Source organism: Salarias fasciatus, chromosome 1, assembly GCF_902148845.1.
Source record: "Salarias fasciatus chromosome 1, fSalaFa1.1, whole genome shotgun sequence".
NCBI lineage: Eukaryota > Metazoa > Chordata > Actinopteri > Blenniiformes > Blenniidae > Salarias > Salarias fasciatus.
In genome coordinates, this window is record NC_043745.1 from 40,249,181 (window position 1) to 40,269,291 (window position 20,111).

A 20,111-nucleotide genomic window follows, 5' to 3' on the forward strand; every position below is an offset into this window, starting at 1 on the left:
TGTCATGTTGACTTCCGTTTAAAGTCAAGCTGGTATTTTACTTTTCATGTGTGAATTTCCCCAACAGTTCTAAATGGTGTGATTTTAGGTATGTACAAAGTGTTAATAGTTTTTATCTTGATTGTTCAATTTCACTTGATTGACTGTAAGTTTATCTTCTATACTCTTAACGCTTTCAAATGTGAGAACACTGCATGTTTTGAGGTTCAGCAAACCTTTTTGCACTTTCTTGCACTATTTTGCACTTTGTTAGTGGCACCAGTGATTTTGTCAGTAGTGGCTTAAGTGTTTTGTGAATGTTCAATGTGTGGGCCAAAATGCTGTTAGTGGCCATGAAGTTAATAATTTTGGGCAGTTTTACAATAAAGTTTTAAAACATAACTGATTTTGAGGTTGTTGTTAATGTATTTTCAGCCAACTTAAAATTGTAATTTCAGTGATGGAAAAAACTAAAATTTAATTTTAATGTTACTAAAAAAAGTAGTTTACTTGAAGTCAAATTGTGAAGTTACGAAAGACCATTATTTCACTTTCGAGTTATGAAAATTATTGAGTTGGAAAAACTATAAACTTTAAGTTGACTTGCTGTAGTTTTAAGTTGGATTAATGCAAAGTGTTGATTTGAGACAAATTAAAAGATTAAGTCACTGTGACTGAAACCATTTGTGTGACTTTAGCTCATTAACTTAATTTCAAATAACTTAATTTATTTAGGTGTTACCAATTGAAACAATTCATTTAAGTTGGTCCAACAATTTTCCTTTTTCAGTGTAAATTCAAGCCATATGAATCAATCCCAGCTAAATTGTCATGAAATTAAAATCCAAAATGGCGACAAAAAAAAGTCATCCAGAAGAAAAAAAGGTAAACCATCTAGCATGCATCCATTTATTGCACATTTATACAATTGAGTGCAACAACATTAATGTACTTTTTAAAATTAGGCCAGCGGTTTTCAAAGTGTGAGGCGCACCTCCCCTGGGGGGCGCCAGAGGGTTTCAGGGGAGGCACAGCGTGACAGAAGAAAACAAAAACGTGTGGGCTTCCAAAGCAGCCGCGCAGTGTGTCCTGTGAGATTCCTCACCCCCACCCCACCGCCCCCCGCCAGGGATGGGAATCGAGAACCGGTTCTTTTGTAGAACAGGCTCCTCATGTCTCAATTCCAAGGAATTATCTGGCTGTCTTCTGAACGATTCTTATCGGTTCTGCTGTGTGCGTGACGACGTACCATGCGCTCTGCGCATGGACTCCCAGCAGCCCCGGCGGCTGCGGGCCGCTATGGCGCCGCTACAGAGCCGCGGACCGCAAACTTTCAGCAAGGACCCTATTTTCCTTCACTCCAGAGCCTGCTGCTTCAATCTGAACAGAAACAGGTCGGATGCCAGATGGAAAGTAGATACGTGTTCCTAAATCAGCGATTTCAAAATAAGATCTGTGTCGTGTTTTTGCCTTCACATTGTTTTTTGTAATTCTGCTGGTAGAATATATGACAAACAACCCGATCTAATCATTATCTGCATTAGAAGAATGAACAATGTTGTACTTACTCATTGTAGGAAATTCAAACGATGCCAAAATTGCACAAATCAAAGCTCCATGACCGGAGCGGCTGTGTTGCCAGGTTGGGCGGGTTTTTGCCCAATCAAGCTTCTATTGAACCCGAGGTGGGTTGATGGAATGGCTATGTGTTGTGACGTGTTTTTTTTTTTAAAGGCAAATCCGGTTTTTACGGGTTTAACATGCATTCTCTACAGAGATGGAGGTCTGGACTGCTTTCTATTGTTGGATGGTTTAACATTATATTTGGGGCAGATCTGGCAACCTCCATCAGCTGACAGCAGACACACTGAGGCAGAGTGAGTGACAGAGCTACAGAGCTGGACCAGACACGCAAGGGCGTCCGGTGTGAGGCCGGTGTAGTTTGGTTTTGAGCTTTCCAACCTGGCGTCAGGAAGAAGCTCCAGAGTTTGGCTGAATTTCTTTCGCTTAAATAGATTACATGTAAGAGGTTCATAAAACAAACAAGCAGTGACAAACATAATGACACAAAAAATGAGCCCTAAGACTGATGAATATCATCCCTCTCCAGTCTCACATTAAAGGGATAGTTTGGGTTTTTTGACATGAACCTGTATTGCATCCCCGTCAACAGTGTTTTTCATTCACACAGACTGACCCCTGACAGCATCCAGGGAGGAGAGCTCCTGTCCGGTTTACTGGACACTGTCAGGGGTAAGTCTGTGTGAATGAACCACACTGCTGACTGGGATGCCGTACAGATTCATGTCAAAAATCCTGAACTATCCCTTTAAACAAGTGTAATCCTGTTGCATGGGTGGCTCAGGACATAACTGCATAAAAATGATGTGACATTGAACACTGCATACATCATCTGTTGACAATGACAAAAACTCTTGGTTGCAGCTTTAATCCCATGGAAAGTAAACGTACCGTACACAACTTCAAACAATTGAAGCTTTCGGAATTCTAGTTTCCCGTGGCGGCCAACAAAGTTGTATTTTCTGGCTAAGGCATTGTCCATCAGGAAGCCCATCATCCTCCTCATTGCCTCATCAACAGTAGCAGCCCTGCCCCCGATATCAGCCACCACAGCAACCTAAAAGAACAAAATATATTCATGAAACTGGTAGGCATCCCAGAAGTAATGACAGAAGCAAAAAGCACGTTGCATGTTGGTCTTCATTTCAATATTCTAATAAGTCCATACTCTCTCAAATACCGTATTATCCGCACTATAAGGCTCACTTGAGTGGTGGTTAATGTCATTTGAGGCAAAATTGTGTGTGTGGTCTCAGTCTAAGTCAACTAATATATTATCTAGCTACATGACGTGTATAATCATGAATTTATTTTTTGGATTATTGAGACTATTGCACTCTATAATGTCATTTCTGTGGAGGAGGGGCATGATTCAATCAGTTTTATACTTCTTCCTATTCCTTTTTGGACATGTTTACATTTACATTTCATTGCAATTTCCTCAAACATATTATCAAAGGGACTACTAGGAAAATTGACTGGATAATTCTCAAGAACGCTTAGAATAATTTGTGAACATAACATACACTTTGAAAGAAGACATAGGACCATAAACACACACACTAAACCATAAACAATTAAACCATATGAAGTGATTACACACTAAAGATGTCAGGTTTATATTTGAATCCAAAGTGCATTTGCCACTTACTGAAACCAAAGGTAATATTAAATAAACAAATGTAAATATATTATTAATGCAAAATGTATGTGCACTTTCATTTTGGCTCACTGAAAGTCTAGTCTTTTGTCAAGCTAAGGACAAGGAAGTGTGTTACTTTAAATGCAATAAAAAAGCTTCACAAGAAACATAATGACCCCAAACACTTGAAAGCCAAACATTTGTAAGCACACCCAACCTGAATCTCTAGCAAGTTATCCTCTGCTGGTGGTGATGGCAGAAAAGCTAATCCAGACCAGAGCACTAGCATCTCTCAAAGTGTTAATATTGCAACTAAATAAAGCAAAACAAAGTTAACAGAGAAAGCCGAAAGGCTAATTTGCTGTTTCAATGTTTTACAGCAGCTCAACAGCATGTGGCCACTTTTTCCATCGGCTACGGTTCCAGATATAAAATCTCCCACTCAACTCCTCCATAACGCAAAGCATTTTACAAAATCCTTGAAAGTCTAACGTAATAGCTAGTCCAGACAATGGGAGCCAGCATGTTACTGAAGCTCAGCCTGCCTCATGACGGCAGACATGCTACCAACAACAGCCACTTAAATTTAAACACAGAAATCATCAACTCTTCTCTGTTAGTTTTGCAAAATAAAGTCACCTAAAAAGCATAAATTTGCAGCAACGTTTTATTCATTATGTACAGATATCTACACACTGTGTAACCATAAACTCACCGGCATTAGATGTTTATTATGAGCAGCTGAGGGGGGTGTGTCGCTCCGTTGTTAGCTCAGACTATCGTTAAACTGAGGGGCTAAAACTTTTTTTTAATCCCAAAAAAAAAAAAAAAAAAAAAAACTCCTCCCGCCCGTACACAGCACCGTATTTTAAGGAGAAATTTGGCCAGAGTGTGTTTATTCATACAGAAAGCCTCCAACAGCAACCAGGCTCTCAACAGCCGTCTCAGCATTATTAGAACGAATCCGTCAAAGCCAACTTGCTAGCAGAACCACCCATTCGCGGGTAACAGCGGGCTTGATGAATCAGACCCCGCGGTCACACGTTTGGATTGTGGGTAATGTAGTACTTCTATGTAAGCACGTCTCAAATTAATCATCGTTCTTAAACTTATATTTTCAGAAAAAAAGTATTGATACGAACTTCTACAGGAGGAAGACATCATCTGACAGTTGTGCAGCTGTAGCAAGTCTACATTGGCAGGTTAGGACATTATAACCAACGTTAAATTCACTTGACTCCTAGCATGTTAGCTAACGAACGTTTAGCCACCGCCATTTCGACATGCACTAACGAATAAATGAGGTTAGATAAACTTGTATGTTAACACAGTGCTATGAATGTTCAGTTCCATATTTTTGTTAGCTATTCATGACTTACCTTCTGTGAACTTAAAGGCGCGATACAGATGCAGAAATCTCCGCTCTTCAAAAATTATGGCGGCAGTAAATCTCCAGAAAAAGTTGGCGCTTCTTCTTCAGTCTTCTTCAGTCCTGTAAGGTGATTATGTGACCCGAGGCTGCGTTTTAATTGGCTTTCTTCAGGTTTGCAGCTCTGTGCGCCCCAGACCAATTTGAATTGTTTTATGTGATGAATGTGATCATGGCAGTGAGTGTTCCCTGTGAGACTGCCAGTCATTAAAAAAATAAAAAAAGAGACTGTCAGTCAATCCGTGAGCAAGAAACCAACTGCGGAAACCAGAATTTTAAGTTTATATTACATTAAAGTTGCGCCCCCACAGCATTTTGATGATGCCCTAAGTGTGAAAAATACAACAATGCATGTATACACATATTAATTTAATTTAAACAAATTAATTTACTGCTTAGAGTATAGCCCAAACGGGACCCAACGAGTACCCATGTGTGCTGTCCAAGTGGGATGCCCATCTCTTGCCCATGTATATTCTTCTGGGATGCCCATGTGGGGCCCAACACCAACCCAATTAAAAGCCCACTTTAAGCCCACGCCCAGTTTAAGCCCAGGTAACCCAGGAAAATCCCATGTGGGCCCCACTTGAACATGTTGGCTGGGTGCTGAAAAGTGGCTGCGCCCTGTGTGAGGGATGTCTGCTGATATCATGGTGTGTATGATTGTGTGTGTAATTTGTAAAAACATACTCTTAGAAATATTCATAAAGAATACTTTAGGAAACATTCGCACATGGTATGCGAGCAGTGGAGACATACAGAAACACGTCGCTACGCGCTCCCGTCGGGGAAGTCATTTTTCGGCAGGCAGTCACTTTTCGGCACGACGCCGGCGGCGGGGGAGCCCGGGTCGCCCTGCGCCGACTGGAGCAGGCGGGCGAGAACGGGCCGAGCCGAGGAGCGCCAGCGGAGCAGCGTGCGCGGCCTGTCCCAGGCGGAGACGCCGCTCCCGGGTCCGTCCCGCCGATCGCCTCGCCCGTCCTGGACACCGCAGGGAGAGCAAGCGGACGGAGGGGAGCAGACTGCAGAGTGGACGGAGTGAGAACACCTGGAAGCTCTGATGTCGCTCCTGTTAGCGGCGATGCTGACACGGGGACGCCTCTGGTTCGGTGCGTTGTTTAGCGGGCCTGGACACTGGTGGACGTCCCCAGACAGCGGGCGGCAGACGGCGATGATCAAAGCGAGGGTTTGCCGCGGTTTAAGCTAGTTTTGGTGTCTGCTGACAGACGGCCGAAGAGGTGCGGATGAATGAACGCGGCAGCCGGCGCATATTTACCAAATCCTGTGCTCGCTATGGGATTATTTAGGTATGACAGTTTCGTTCCAAGACAGTAGTGACGATCCGTCAATGTCTGCTTCATGTTGGCAGAATTACTCGTGAACAAAACCAGTATGAACAGAGCAGAGACTAACCCCGCCGGAGCTGGCGCCGCCATCTTGCAGGTGCGACCACATAGACATATAGATACAGACAACCAGGACAAGTAAAAAGTTATTTATAGAAAAGTTGGATCAAATGTTAGAAGAACTGAAAGATAATAACTTTGCTATAATTTGTGGTGATTTTAATATAGACCTCTTGAAGTCATCTAATAATGTATATGACTCTGATTTCTTGGATATAATGTATAGCAAAGGGCTCCAGCCAACTAGTATCCAGCCAAGTCGAATAACCTCCTTTTCAGCCACACTAATTGATATTTTCACTAATCTTCCCATAAACACGGTTAAAAGTGGTCTTCTGATTAGTGATGCAAGCGATCACTTGCCTGTATTTATTACTCTCTCCTGTAATGTAAAAACAAAACTAATTAAATATAAAAAATGTATAAGAATGAGAAATGAGGAGAGAGTAAATAAATTTAAGGAAGATTTACTAAAGGAAGACTGGAATGCTGTGTACAACACAAATACTGTAAATAGGACTTACGAAGAATTTTTGTTAAAGTTCCTCAGTTTATACAACAAAAATTGCCCAACAAAGACAGTCGAAGAAAAGATCAGTCGTAATACCAAACCGTGGATAACAAAAGGGATAATGAAATCTTGTAGGAAGAAAAACAAGTTATACCACCAGTTTATAAAGTATCACACTATGAACCGGACTGGAGTGACCTTTGACCTGTAACTCCCACATTAAACAGGTCTGCAGGACCTCCTTCTTTCACCTGGTAATATTTCTAAAATCAGGAACATGCTGACTCAAAGCCAGGCTGAGAAATGAATCCATCATCTGTTCCTCCAGAGCAGACTACTGGAACTCCTGTTATCAGGAACCAATAACTGCCTAAAAAGTCTCCAACTGGTTCAAAACGCTGCAGCAAGAGTTCTCACAAGAACCAGCAGGAGAGATCATATCAGCCCAATATCAGCTTCCCTTCACTGCTTCCTGTTAAATCTAGAATACAATTCAAAATCCTCCTCTGAACCTATGAAGCCCTGAACAACCAGGAACCATCAGATCTTAAACAGCTGTTAGTCCCAGACCGTCCCAGGAGAACGCTTCCTTCTCAGAGTGCTGGTCTGCTGGAGGTTCCTGGTTCTCTGACAGTAGAACAGGAGGTGGAGCCTTTAGCTATCAGGCTCCTGTTCTGTGGAACCAGCAGAGTCTGGAAGGGAGGCTGACTCAGTCTCTGCTGTAAGACCAGGATGAAGACCTCTCTGTTCAATAAAGCTTACAGCTAGGGGTCACGTCCTCGCTCTCTCTCTCTCTCTCCCCCTCTCCCTCTCTCACACCAGAACCCTGGACCAAGATCCTGTCTCTGAGGTGGACTCGAGCCGGTCTTGAGGGATCGCAGACAGAACATCAATCAGCTGATCCACTGAGACAGCCTGGATCCAGTGGGTTCAGTTCTAACTGAGCATCAATCAAAGCAGCTGCTCCACTGATTACTGGAGGAACCCGGACCCAGTGGGGGGAAGGTCTACTGAACCCCGGGTTCTACCATGTGGAACCGGCTCCCAGCTCTGCTCCTTCTCTCGTTTCAATATAATTTCACTGTATTGCTACATGTCACTGACTGTTCCTCCTGTAGCCTCTGGACCCTGTTTATATATGAACTGTATGTAGAGACAAGAACCTGTCTGTCCCCTCACCCCAACCGGGACAGCAGGAAGACCACCTCTGAGCCTGGTTCTGCAGGGTCCTCCTCTGAGCCTGGTTCTGCAGGGTTCTCCTCTGAGCCTGGTTCTGCAGGGTTCTCCTGATCTGAGCCTGGTTCTGCAGGGTTCTCCTCTGAGCCTGGTTCTGCAGGGTTCTCCTCCTCTGACCCTGGTCCTGCAGGGTTCTCCTCTGACCCTGGTCCTGCAGGGTTCTCCTCTGAGCCTGGTTCTGCAGGGTTCTCCTCTGAGCCTGGTTCTGCAGGGTTCTCCTCCTCTGAGCCTGGTTCTGCAGGGTTCTCCTCTGAGCCTGGTCCTGCAGGGTTCTTGCTCATGTGGATCTGTTGGGTTTCTCTGTAAGTGTCTGAAACCACCATGTTGTAATTGACTCTTCATAAATAAAGCTGTACTGAATTGAACTTAGAGAGAAAGTATAAATCCTATAAAAATAAGCTGACATGTATAATAAGACAAGCAAAGAAAGATTACTACACAAAATTATTAGTAGAAAACAAACATAATATCAAAGGCACTAGAAAGTTTTAAGAGGTTTTAGGCAATAAAATCACAGTTAGTAAACCATCCTATGTATCTGATGAAGAAAACAGAGATGTGTGTTGATAAAATGGCAGAAGAATTTCATTCATTCTTCATTAATGTTGGTCCAAATCTATTCCAAAAGTTGATGACAATATTAGTTGGACAAGTGAAAGTAAAGTTGTGAAGTCTTCATATCTTGGTGAAATTGCTGAAAGTGAAATTATTGCAACGGTTCTAAAACTAAAAACTAAATATTCTTGTGATTGTGATGGTTTAGATATGTTTATTATTAAGGAAACTATACAGTGTATAATAGGACCAGTAACCTATATTTTTAATTTATCCTTTAGCTCTGGCGTCGTCCCAGACACAATGAAGATACTAAGATTATTCCTCTGTTTAAATCTGGAGATAGGCATTGTCTTACAAATTACAGGCCTATATCTTTACTTTCGCAATTCTCAAAAATCTTGGAAAAAGTTTTTTGCTAAAATTCTTGACTTCTTTTCAGAAAAGCATTCAGTGATTCGCGTCATCAGGAGCGGTCACTCCACCGCTATGGCACTCATGAAAATCACAGAGGACATTACCACTGAATTAGATCATGAGAATCACTCAACAGGAGTATTCATTGATCTTAAAAAAGCCTTTGACACTCTTGGTCATGATGATATCAAAATTATATAAATATGGAATTAGAGGTATTGCGCTAGATTGGGTTTGTAGTTATTTAAGAAACAGAAAGCAATATGTTGACCATGCAGGTAAGGAATCCAAAGTACCAACAATTCAGTGTGGAGTTCCACAAGGATCTGTTTTGGGTCCCAAACTTTTTATTTTATACATTAATGATCTCTGTGAATTTTCTGATGTGTTACGTTTTGTTCTTTTTGCCGATGATACAAACTTTTTTGCGTCTGGGAAGAACTTGAATATATTAATAAAAACAACAGAAGAAGAAATGATCCTGCTTCAGAAATGGTTTAATAAAAACAAGCTATCTTTACATTTAACTAAAACCAAATTTATGTTATTTTCAAATCAAAAAAGCTCCGATCATGTTTGTTTGAATATAAATGGAAGTTTTATTGAAAGAGTTTCTGAATTTAAATTTCTAGAAGTATTAATTGATGAAAAACTTAAGTGGAAGGAGCATATTGCTCACGTAAAGAAGAACATTTGTAAAAGTATAGGTGTGTTGTCCAAAGTGAGGTTTCTCTTACACTGCAAGGCACTAAGAATACTATATTGCTCTTTGATTTTGCCGTATTTTATGTATTATTAGGAGGTGTGGGGTAGTCGCTGTCCCACTCATCTAACGCCGTTACTCATTTACAAAAAAGGGCCATAAGAATAATTAATAAAGAAGCTCCAAGAGAGCACGCTACAAAACTGTTTCTGAAGTCAGGATTATTCAAATTAAAGGATTTAGTTGATCTACAAACATTAATGGTCATGTTTAAGGCAAAGCAGTGTCTGTTACCTCGGCAGTTTCAAATGTTTTTTACATTAAACAGTGAAACAAGTAGAAGAAACTTGGACTTTAAACCTGGAGGTGTGAGAACAGCTCAGAGGAATGTGTGTCTCTGTGACTGGAGTCACAAAGTGGAATTCATTAGACAGGACATTAAAATGCTGTTCAGACATTAATCAATTTAAATGCAAATATAAAGAAAAGACATTTATCCGATATGAAAAGGAATAAAATGTGTAAGCAAGTCCATGTTTTTGAATGTATGCAAGTATGTTCTTATTTATTTTAGTAGTTACTATGCTTTGTTTAGAATGCTTGAGGTCATCTAAGAGAAATTAACAGATTTTCTAAAAAGGAAGGGGTAGGAATAAAACAGACGGGGTCTTCACCCGGCCCCTGCTCTGGTCCTGCTGTGTATGAGCTCCTTGTAAAATGTAACGACTTGTCGTTGTTGCTTTCATGCACGACCATGGAGAAAGAAGAAATGAAACGAAATGAAATGAAACGACCCGACGGACGCCTACTTCCACATCCCCATCCTGAGGCACAGAGCCTTCCTCCGGTTCGCCGTGGGGACCAGGTATTTCCCATACACCCGGCTCCCCTTCGGCTACTCTCTCGCTCCTCGCAGCTTCACCAGGTGTGTCCAGGCGGCGCTGCAGCCCCTCCGTCGTCGTGGGCGGAGGATCCTCGCCTACATCGACGACTGGCTCATTCTGGCGCCCTCTTACCAGGAGGCGGTGGCGCACACGGCCCGGGTCCTGCACCACATCCAGCTCCTGGGGTTCTTGGTGAACCGGGACTAGAGCGCGCTCACGGCTTACCTGGGCTTGGAGCTGGACTCGCTCTCCGTGGCGGCCCGCCTCTCCGAGGACAGGCGAGCCTCCCTGCTCTCGGCCCTGAGGTCTGCAGAGACCACACCTCTGGTCAGGGTCCGCCTGGTCAGGACCGTCCTGGGTTTGATGGCGGCGGCCCACCCGGTGGTCCGGCTGGGCGGTGGAAGCGGGACGGACGCAGAAAGATCCCGACCCCGCCCCAGGCAGGCCAGGATCTCTCTTCTGGAGGGATCCGGCTCTCCTCGTGCTGGGAGCCCCCCTGGGCTGCCTGTCGCATCGCGTCGAGGTGTTCACGATGCGTCTGTCGCAGGATGGGGGGGCACCCTAGACCACTCCGCGGGGGGCGGGGCCTGGGGTTCCATGCCTATTCACGTCAGTGTTCTGGAAATGACGGCGGTGCAGCGGGTCCTGCTCCGTTTCCAGGCCACGTGCTCGTCAGGTCGGACAACACCACGGCGGCCTCGTACCTGACAGACAGGGGGGACCCGGTCTCCCCCTCTTCGCCGCAAAGCGGCAGAGATCCTCCTGTGGGCGGACCGGCACCTCGCCTCCCTCGGAGCGCGACACGTGCCCGGGGTTCTCAACGTCGGCACGGACAGGATGTCCCGGAGAGGCCCGCTCGGCAGCGGGTGGGGCCAGTCCCCGGGCAGCCCGGCTCTGGTCCAGGGTCGGCCTCCCGGTCGCAGACCTTTTCGCCAGCGCAGAGAACGCACAGTGCCCACTCTGGTTCTCGTTCAGGTCGTCAGACGGACCCCCTCTCGGGGTAGACGCCGTCGCACACAGGACCTGGCCTCCGGGCCTCCTGTACGCCTTCCCTCCAGCCCGCCTCTTGACCCCGTTGCTGGTCAAGAGGCGGGCTGGCAGGCAGCGGACCGCTTTCTCGCCTTCAAGGCCGCCATCTTGTTAGCGCTAGCATCCGCCAAGAGAGCTGGGGATCCGCGGCCTGTCGGTCCACCCCTCCTGCACGGTGTTCAGCCGGGACGGGGGACTCGAGCCCTCTGGCCTAACCCGGCCTTTCATCCCAAGGTGATCACCTCGGACTTTTGGTCGCGAGTGATCCGGATCAGAAGGCTCAGCTCCCGGCCCGGCTCGTCTGGGGTCGACCCTCGGCTGCGGTTGCTGTGCCCGGTCAGGGCTCTGCGTTGCTATGTTGAGCACACAGCTGGGTTTCGCACTACAGACCAGCTGTCTGTGAGGCGTGGAGCCCGGCGTGGAGCCCCGCTGGGTGGGGGGCCTGTTGCAGCTGCTGATGAGGTGCAGAATCTCTCGCCGCCGGCGGTGGTTCGTGCTCATTGGAGGCAGCATGGCGGCCTGTGCGGCGCTGTGCGGCGGGGGTCACGGTGGCTGACCTCTGCCCGGCGGCCTCCTGGGCCTCGGCCTCCACCTGTGTGTGTTCATATCTGATGGATATGTGCACAGACACTGTGGCCATGTCGGTTCTCGGCAAGAATGGGGGTTCTGTCGCCTAACCGTGCTGGTCTTCGTGGCCTGGCTGCCGCGCCCCATGGGGGGTCGCGGACCAGGGTTTTCCCCCGCCTGCCGTTGTGGCTCTGCCTTGGCTGGCGGATGCTGTGACCGTGTCGGTGCTTAGCGGGAACGGGAGTTCTGCCGCTTGCCGTGTTGGTCTTTAGCCTGGCTCCCGCTTCCCGTGTGGGGTCGCGGACCGCGGCTTTCCTCGCCTGCCGCTGTGGCTTCGCCCCGGTCGGCGTGCGCGTCGCTATGGCGATGCTTCTGCACCTTTTCGGACAGCGCCTCGGTCAGGCTGCCTGACGTACGGTTTGTTTACGTCCGCCTTTCCCGGCACCCATCCTGTCAGCAGGCCGGCCGGGAGCGCATTCATCCCTCCGGCCTCGCCTTGGTGAGCGCCAGCAGCGAAGCCCGTAGGCGGGATAAGCATATCACGAAGTAGAATTAGTCGTTTCTAAACATAACTGTGGTTCCACGAGTGTGTGCGTGCCCGCCGCCCTGCTGGCCCAGCCGTCTGCTCCCTTCTTTGCTGAATCAGAAGACGGGAGCGTCGCCGACGGACTGTTGGTGATGTACCCTCGGCGAGGGGCGTGTTGCCGTGCCAACACACGGCTGGGATGGGTGCTCAGGTTTCAGTTTTTTGTCTCAGAGGATTGGCTGGCGCCTGAGGAGTACCAATAGCGAAGCCCGTAGGCGGGCACGCACACTCGTAGAACTGGAGTTACGTTCAGTAACCAATTCCTGGTTTCGACCCCGTTCTTGGTTTCTGCCCCCTGTTCCTGGTGTTTATCCCTAGTTCCTGGTTTTTACCCCGTGTTCCTGATTGTTTGTCCCTGTGTTCCTGGTTTTTACCCTCCTCTTCTTGGTTTCTACCCCCCGTTCCTGGTTTTTACCCCCCTGTTCCTGTTTTTTTTCCCTCCGAAGTCGAGAACCGACACTTCTTAAACTAATCTTAATATTTTATTAGTTTGATTGATGTGAAGTTTACAGAAAAGTCGCTGATCGATACAAAGAACCGAGAAACATCGTTACAACATAAATATGAGAAGAAAAAAAAAACAAAAAAAAAACTTTCTACTGGAACCAAAATATAAAAAAGCTCAAATTTTAAAGATTTATCGGACTTTGTGCATAGTAAATACGAGCCACGTTTAAAGGAGCGAGCGGGTTCCAGGTTCCCCGGGTTCCCCGGGTTCCCCGCCTGGAGAATCATCGGCAGTATTCTATTAAATAATACTGTGATCAAAGACGTTCAGGTTCTCCACGGAACGTCGGGGAACGAAACACCAAATCAAGCAGTGAGAGAGAAGGGGGCGGGGTCAGGGGGCGGGGCCAAGCGGTAATAAATAGGAAGAGGAAGGAGGCGGGAACCGGGGGAACCGGCGCCGCGCTGGTTGGTCCAACAGGAGGTTCTACAGGACAGAACCGAGAACCGAGCCGGAGGGTCAGGTACCACCTTCTACCACCAGAGGGGGTAAGAGGGACCAGGACACACACACACACACACACACACACACACACACACACACACACACACACACACACACACACACACACACACACACACACACACACACACACCTGCAGAACTGGACATTGTGCTACAAAGTGGTAAAAAACCTCAAAGTTCTTTAATAAAGGAACATTTGACCTTTGAACTTTAGTGTTCTGCTGGACGTCCTGAGGTCAGCATGCTAACCGGTTAGCTCACTGGTTTAGCCTGCTGACCAATTAGGTAACTGGTAGCATGCTCACCAGTTAGCATGCTATCTGTTCAGCTCACAAGTTAGCATGCTGACCAATTAGCTCAACTGGTTAGGATGCTGACCGAATAGCTTACCTGTTAGCTAACTAGCTACTGAGCTAACTGGTTAGCATACTGACCAGTGAGCTAACTAGCTAGCATGCTAAGCAGTCAGTTCACTGGCTAGCATGCTAACTAGTTAGCACACTGGCTGGCTAGCATGCTGACCGGGTCTGCTCACTGGTTAGCATGCTAAGCGGTCAGTGAGCTACCCAGACTACGAGTGATATGGCTTTATTCTGAAATGCAAGTTTTATTTTGGTATCTCAGATATGGAAAAATATCAACAAGGATATTACATGCGCACGCACGCACACACGCACACGTTAAAAAGGACATTAAGTTATTCGTCTCTTATTAAAGTCGATTAGATTTTCTGGTCAAAGTTTATAAAAAGACAAAACGTCTGCTGGTAGAAAGATACAAACATCGGCTACAAAGACGCCAGTCCCGCTGTGGGGACAGACGCTCAGTGTCCACAGGTCCACAGTGTCCAGAGACAGGCGGGGACGGCCGGGCGTCCTCGGGGACACGGAGACCTTCAGCTTCCATTCAGTTCATCAGCTGGAAGGAAGGAGAGACGTCCAGCGGCAGCAGGAGGCGGCAGGAGGCGGCAGGAGGCGGCAGGAGGCGGCAGGAGGCTACCTGTAGAGGTAATGAGGATAGACTGGGGGGGAGGAAGAGGAGGATGAGGAGGAAGAGGAGGAAGATGTTAAGTTATTCGGACAGAAAGTTCCTCAGAAAGTCAAAATTCTTTCAACCAATGAGAAGCAGAGGAACGGAGAACCCTGCCAGCAGGAAGCGCTTCTCTGGGTTCTGAAGGTTCTGAAGGTTCTGTGTTCTGCTCCAGTTATTTTCACTGCACTCTTTCAAATCCCCCATGATGCACCACAGCAGCGACGGTGACGCTAAGCCCCGCCCTCCACTGCCTCCTTCCCGCTGGATTCAGTGATCTGATTGGTTGACGTCTGTTTGGTGAGCAGCCAATGAGGCAGAGGAGGGTGGAGCGTGTGTGTGTGTGTGTGTGTGTGTGTGTGTGTGTGTGTGTGTGTGTGTGTGTGTGTGTGTGTGTGTGTGTGTGTGTGCTTACCGTGGTTGTGTGTTAACAGGAGTAGGTTCTGACTGTAGCGGAGTCCAGCCGCTGTATCGACTGACTTCCTGCTTCACGGAACAAACCACATGCAGACATGCCGTTAGTGTCGGAGGCAGCCAATCACAGAGCTCCACACACTCCGCAGCCAATCACAGAGCTCCACACACTCTGCAGCCAATCACAGAGCTCCACACACTCTGCAGCCAATCACAGAGCTCCACACACTCCGCAGCCAATCACAGAGCTCCACACACTCTGCAGCCAATCACAGAGCTCCACACACTCCGCAGCCAATCACAGAGCTCCACACACTCCGCAGCCAATCACAGAGCTCCACACACTCCGCAGCCAATCACAGAGCTCCACACACTCCGCAGTAGGGTTGCAAAGGGGTGGAAAATTTCCGGTAAATTTCCAGAAACTTTCCATGGGAAGTTAAGCCAGGGAATTTTGGAAATATTCTAAATTAAAAACTTTCCATGGGAATTATTAATTTATTGAAATTATTGGGAATTATCTGGAAATTGGAGGCAATTTAAAGAAACTGTATCTTATCCAAACAGAAAAGTAAAGATTTTTGTCAGAAGCAGTCGTCAAAACGTGACATTTCAACAGATTTATTTCAGTAGAACTTCAGTTTTTTATTCTTGTATGAACAATTATTTTAATGAACAACCAAAACATGAATGTTGAATAAATATTCACCCTCACCCCCCCCCCCCCCCCCACCATAACCAGCTCGCCTCTAAAGCAGGGGTCGGAACCCGTGGCCGCCTGGCATTAACACTGGGCACGTCTACATGCGCTCCATGTAACGGTTACAGGGCGGAGCGGACTGTAAACGCGTCACGTAAACACCGAGCGGATCCGCTTCGCTCGTAGCAGATTGTATTTCTTAGCAGATGGTAGAGGCGGTCTACACCGATCCACAATCCGCTCCTGTCTCATATAAACGCCGCCTGACAGCGGAGCGGAAAAAAACGGGGGATTATTTGTTCCGCATGCGTTCCCCGTACGTAGTGACGTGACGACGTACGCCGCCAACAGGAAGCAGGACCGTCAGGAACCAGCAGAAGAACGACGGTGGCTGAAAATCACTTTTTAAAATAAAAACCCAGAGAGAACAAACCCTGGAGAGGAGAGATGGAAGCAAACCGCGCAACAGCCAGTTGCTCAAAGAGCTCCGTGGAAGCATACGAGCATCGCCCGGCCGGTGTTATGGATTAACTGGTTCCCGTGGTAACGGGTGCCGGCGGAGGTCTGTGTAGACACCTGCTGATTACAGCAGCTGTTAGAGTCAGACTCACTAAAGACTTTAAACGTAAACACTCACTGGAGCTGTTGATGACCGACGTTCGCCAGAAGGACTACACTTCAGTCTGTTGGTCACAAGTTAACACGGGCACCAGTTAATTCGAAACATCGGCATGCGGAGCACAAAGTTTATGAAAGCACTTTTTAAAGTTAATAACAGAAAAAAACATCTTTAAAGATATGATTGTGTGTGCTTTATCTGAATGGAGTAAATTTCCAGGTATGTTGGAAATCTTTGTATTTTGTGTGAACTTGTGTTTTGGTTGATAATGACACACACTGATGACAACATTTTGAACTGGCACTCCATGACAACAAGGTTACCAACCCCTGCTCTAAATGGTCACTGAAGTGAAAAAGAGCTTTCATTTAGCACCTAGCTTAGCAGCTGGTTAGCTACTGCGACTGTATTAATACATTTCTATTTAATATTTGCAAGTTAACAGGGCTGGGCTGAATGTATTTACCCCGTGATGTTATCACGACTTACTTGACTTGTGGAAGTGTTTCCTCCAGGCTTCAGGAAACCACCTGTGCACGTGATGGAGGAATGCACAGTGCATGTAGGGGGCGTGGCCTCAGCAGCCTGCAGTCAGCAGTGATGGAGGAGGGTCCTCGCATTAAATCTGGTTGTTTCAGCAAAGACTGCTCCAGGATCTCCCCCCAACTAGATTTAAGCTCCCTGTGAGGGGCCACCCTTCACTTCAGTAACTTTCTGATTTATTCCCGTTTATTCCCATGAAAAGTTTCCAACTTTGAAAATTCCTGGAATTTTGCAACCCTACTCAGCACTGCAGTCCATCAGAGAGCAGACCGTGTGTGTGTGTGTGTGTGTGTGTGTGTGTGTGTGCGCGTGCGGCCTACCGTCCATGGGGCTCCTCTTTGGCTGGGTGGAGGGGGAGGCGGAGCTGCTGGAGCTGCTGGTCACCCTGAAGCTGGCGGGCAGCGTGTCGGACGCCCCCAGCGCCCCGAGGCCCCCCCCCAGGCCCCCCCTCGAGTCTTTGGGTCTGAACTTCTTCCTCCATGACGGAGCCCGGCGGAAGTTCTTATCATCGTCCTGGAACCACAGCAGGTCCTCCTGTCAGCAGGGTGTGTGTGTGTGTGTGTGTGTGTGTGTGTGTGTGTGTGTGTGTGTGTGTGTGTGTGTGTGTGTGTGTGTGTGTGTGTGTGTGTGTGTGTGAGAGACACTCACCTCCTCCATCCTGCGGTCGGTGCCGATGGCCAGCAGACTGTTGTATTCATGTTCCAGGGTGGTTCGGGCCTGAAAGGGGGGGGGGGGGGGGGGGGGGGGGGTGTTAATAACCAGAAGAGCTGCAGCTGACAAACGGTTCGATGCATACCTCTGTGTGTGTGTACCAATGTGTCTGTGTGTACCAGCGTGTGAGTGTGTGTGTGTACCTGTGTGTTCTGCGTGGGGATCTGCAGCAGCAGGGCCAGGGCGTTGTGGTCGAAGCTGTCGTCCAGAGCCAGCAGCGCTCCGTGGACGCCGCTCTCATACAGGTTACTGCTGAACTCCTTCAGGCCGATGGCCTGGACCCAGCTGATGACCCGCTCGTTGGTCCAGACCAGGACGTCTGGGGACGAGACAGAGGACCAGGTTTAGGGTCTGGGTTAGAGTTAGGACTAGGTCTACGTCAGGTTTAGGGTCTGAGTTAGAGTTAAGACTAGGTCTAGGTCAGGATTAGGGTCTGGGTTACAGTTAAAGTTGAGGGGCGAGGAAATGCATTAAGTCAATGAATGTCCTCACAACTATAGAAGTCCAAGTGCGTGTGTGTGTGTGTGAGACCTTTGAACTCCATTTGAGACTCCTCTCGTTTCCTCTCGAGTTCTTTCCGGTCGTAGTTGAGCCTCCTGAGACACATGACCCCGCACTGGAAGCTGTTCCTGAGGACGGAGACACTCAGAGGGTCTCACAGGGTTCCTCAGGGTTCTCTACAGGGTTCCTCAGGGTTCCTCTGAGACAGGGTCCCCGTCCTCACCTGTGGAAGCTGTCCACCATCTTCAGCTGTCCCCGCAGGTCCTTCTTGGTCAGGTGGTCCAGCATGCGGGCGTCCACCAGCGACTCCATGAAGAAGGAGCGGTACTGCGGCAGGCCCAGGCTGGGCAGCCACTCGTTCCCGATCCACTCGTGGTTCATGTCGCCGTACGCCAGCGTCTGGGGTCAGAGGTCACAGGGGTCAGGGTCAGAAAGGTCAGACAGGGGTCAGAGGTCAGGTAGAGAGGGCTCAGAGGTGAGATGGTGAGGGGGTGAGGGGGGTGAGGGGGTGCAAACCTGGGCCCAGCTGCCCTCCTCATCCTCCTGGCATTGTTAGCGTTAGCGTTAGCATGGTGAGAAGAACAGAGAGCCGAGGTTAGTGAGCAGCTGAGAGCTGCAGCAGCTCAGGTGAAGGCATGCTACCATGCTAACACATGCTAATATACAAACACATGCCAACACGTGCTAACTCACACCAACACATGCTAACCCACGACAACACACGCTAACACACACTAATATACAGACATGTTAGACAACTGGGGGAGGGGCTAACTGGGGACTAACTGGGAAGGGGGCTAACTGGAGGAGGGGCTAACTTGGAGAGGGGCTAACTGGGTGAGGGACGAACCGTGGGGAGGGGCTAACGGGGGAAGGGCTAACTGGAGAGGGACTGACTGGGGGAGGGGCTAACTGGGGGAGGGATTAACCGTGGGGGAGGGGCTAACTGGGGAAGGGCTAACTGGAGAGGGACTGACTGGGGGAGGGGCTAACTGGGGGAGAGATTAACTGTGGGGGAGGGGCTAACTGGGGGAGGGACTAACCGTGGGGGGCGTGGCTGCCAAACTTTCCATCTCCTCGTGTGTGAGCCAGACGTTGCCGGTGGTCTGGTGTTAGTAACGGCCAATCAGAGCGGAGAAAAGAACGGTTCCAGTCAGAGAACAGCAGAACGTTAGTACAGTTAGTCTGGAGAACCGACACCCAGTCCTGATCAGAACCACAGCAGAGGATTCAGCTGAAGTTAAGGACCAAAGCCCTGTTCCACGTGTTCCCATGTTCCTGCAGTAAGGAACCGCCCCCTCTCTGTGATTGGCCGGTTCTCCACTGGAGGCGGTCCTGCAGCTTTTCACTCAGACTCTGTTTTAGTAACTCTGGTTCCACACTGCTGTTCCTGTCCCACCTCACAAACCCAGGAACCGGACCGCCTGGAACCAGACCGTCTGGAACCAGGCCGTCTGGAACCGGACCGTCTGGAACCAGACCGTCTGGAACCAGGCCGTCTGGAACCGGACCGTCTGGAACCAGACCGCCTGGAACCAGACCGCCTGGAACCAGACCGCCTGGAACCAGACCGTCTGGAACCAGGCCGTCTGGAACCAGGCCGTCTGGAACCAGGCCGTCTGGAACCAGGCCGTCTGGAACCGGACCGTCTGGAACCAGACCGCCTGGAACCAGACCGTCTGGAACCAGGCCGTCTGGAACCAGACCGCCTGGAACCGGACCGTCTGGAACCAGACCGTCTGGAACCAGACCGCCTGGAACCAGACCGTCTGGAACCAGGCCGTCTGGAACCAGGCCGTCTGGAACCGGACCGTCTGGAACCGGACCGTCTGGAACCAGGCCGTCTGGAACCAGACCGTCTGGAACCAGGCCGTCTGGAACCAGGCCGTCTGGAACCGGACCGTCTGGAACCGGACCGTCTGGAACCAGGCCGTCTGGAACCGGACCGTCTGGAACCGGACCGTCTGGAACCAGGCCGTCTGGAACCAGGCCGTCTGGAACCGGACCGTCTGGAACCGGACCGTCTGGAACCGGACCGTCTGGAACCAGGCCGTCTGGAACCGGACCGTCTGGAACCGGACCGTCTGGAACCAGGCC

General features: G+C 48.6%; 1 protein-coding gene across 1 annotated transcript in view; it reads right to left on the reverse strand.

The window, feature by feature from the left end:
* Positions 1-14,091: 14,091 nt before the first annotated feature.
* LOC115400862 (liprin-alpha-1-like) overlaps positions 14,092-20,111 on the reverse strand; it is an 11,397-nt gene continuing 5,377 nt past the window's right edge. The window contains exons 9-17 of the mRNA XM_030108948.1: positions 19,058-19,120; positions 18,531-18,557; positions 18,238-18,413; positions 18,045-18,142; positions 17,657-17,832; positions 17,451-17,519; positions 17,123-17,315; positions 14,942-15,012; positions 14,092-14,518 (exon numbers count right to left, since the gene is read on the reverse strand). Of these exons, the coding sequence (XP_029964808.1) occupies positions 14,954-15,012; positions 17,123-17,315; positions 17,451-17,519; positions 17,657-17,832; positions 18,045-18,142; positions 18,238-18,413; positions 18,531-18,557; positions 19,058-19,120 (861 nt within the window). The 3' untranslated portion in view covers positions 14,092-14,518; positions 14,942-14,953. The remainder of the gene's footprint in view (positions 14,519-14,941; positions 15,013-17,122; positions 17,316-17,450; positions 17,520-17,656; positions 17,833-18,044; positions 18,143-18,237; positions 18,414-18,530; positions 18,558-19,057; positions 19,121-20,111) is intronic.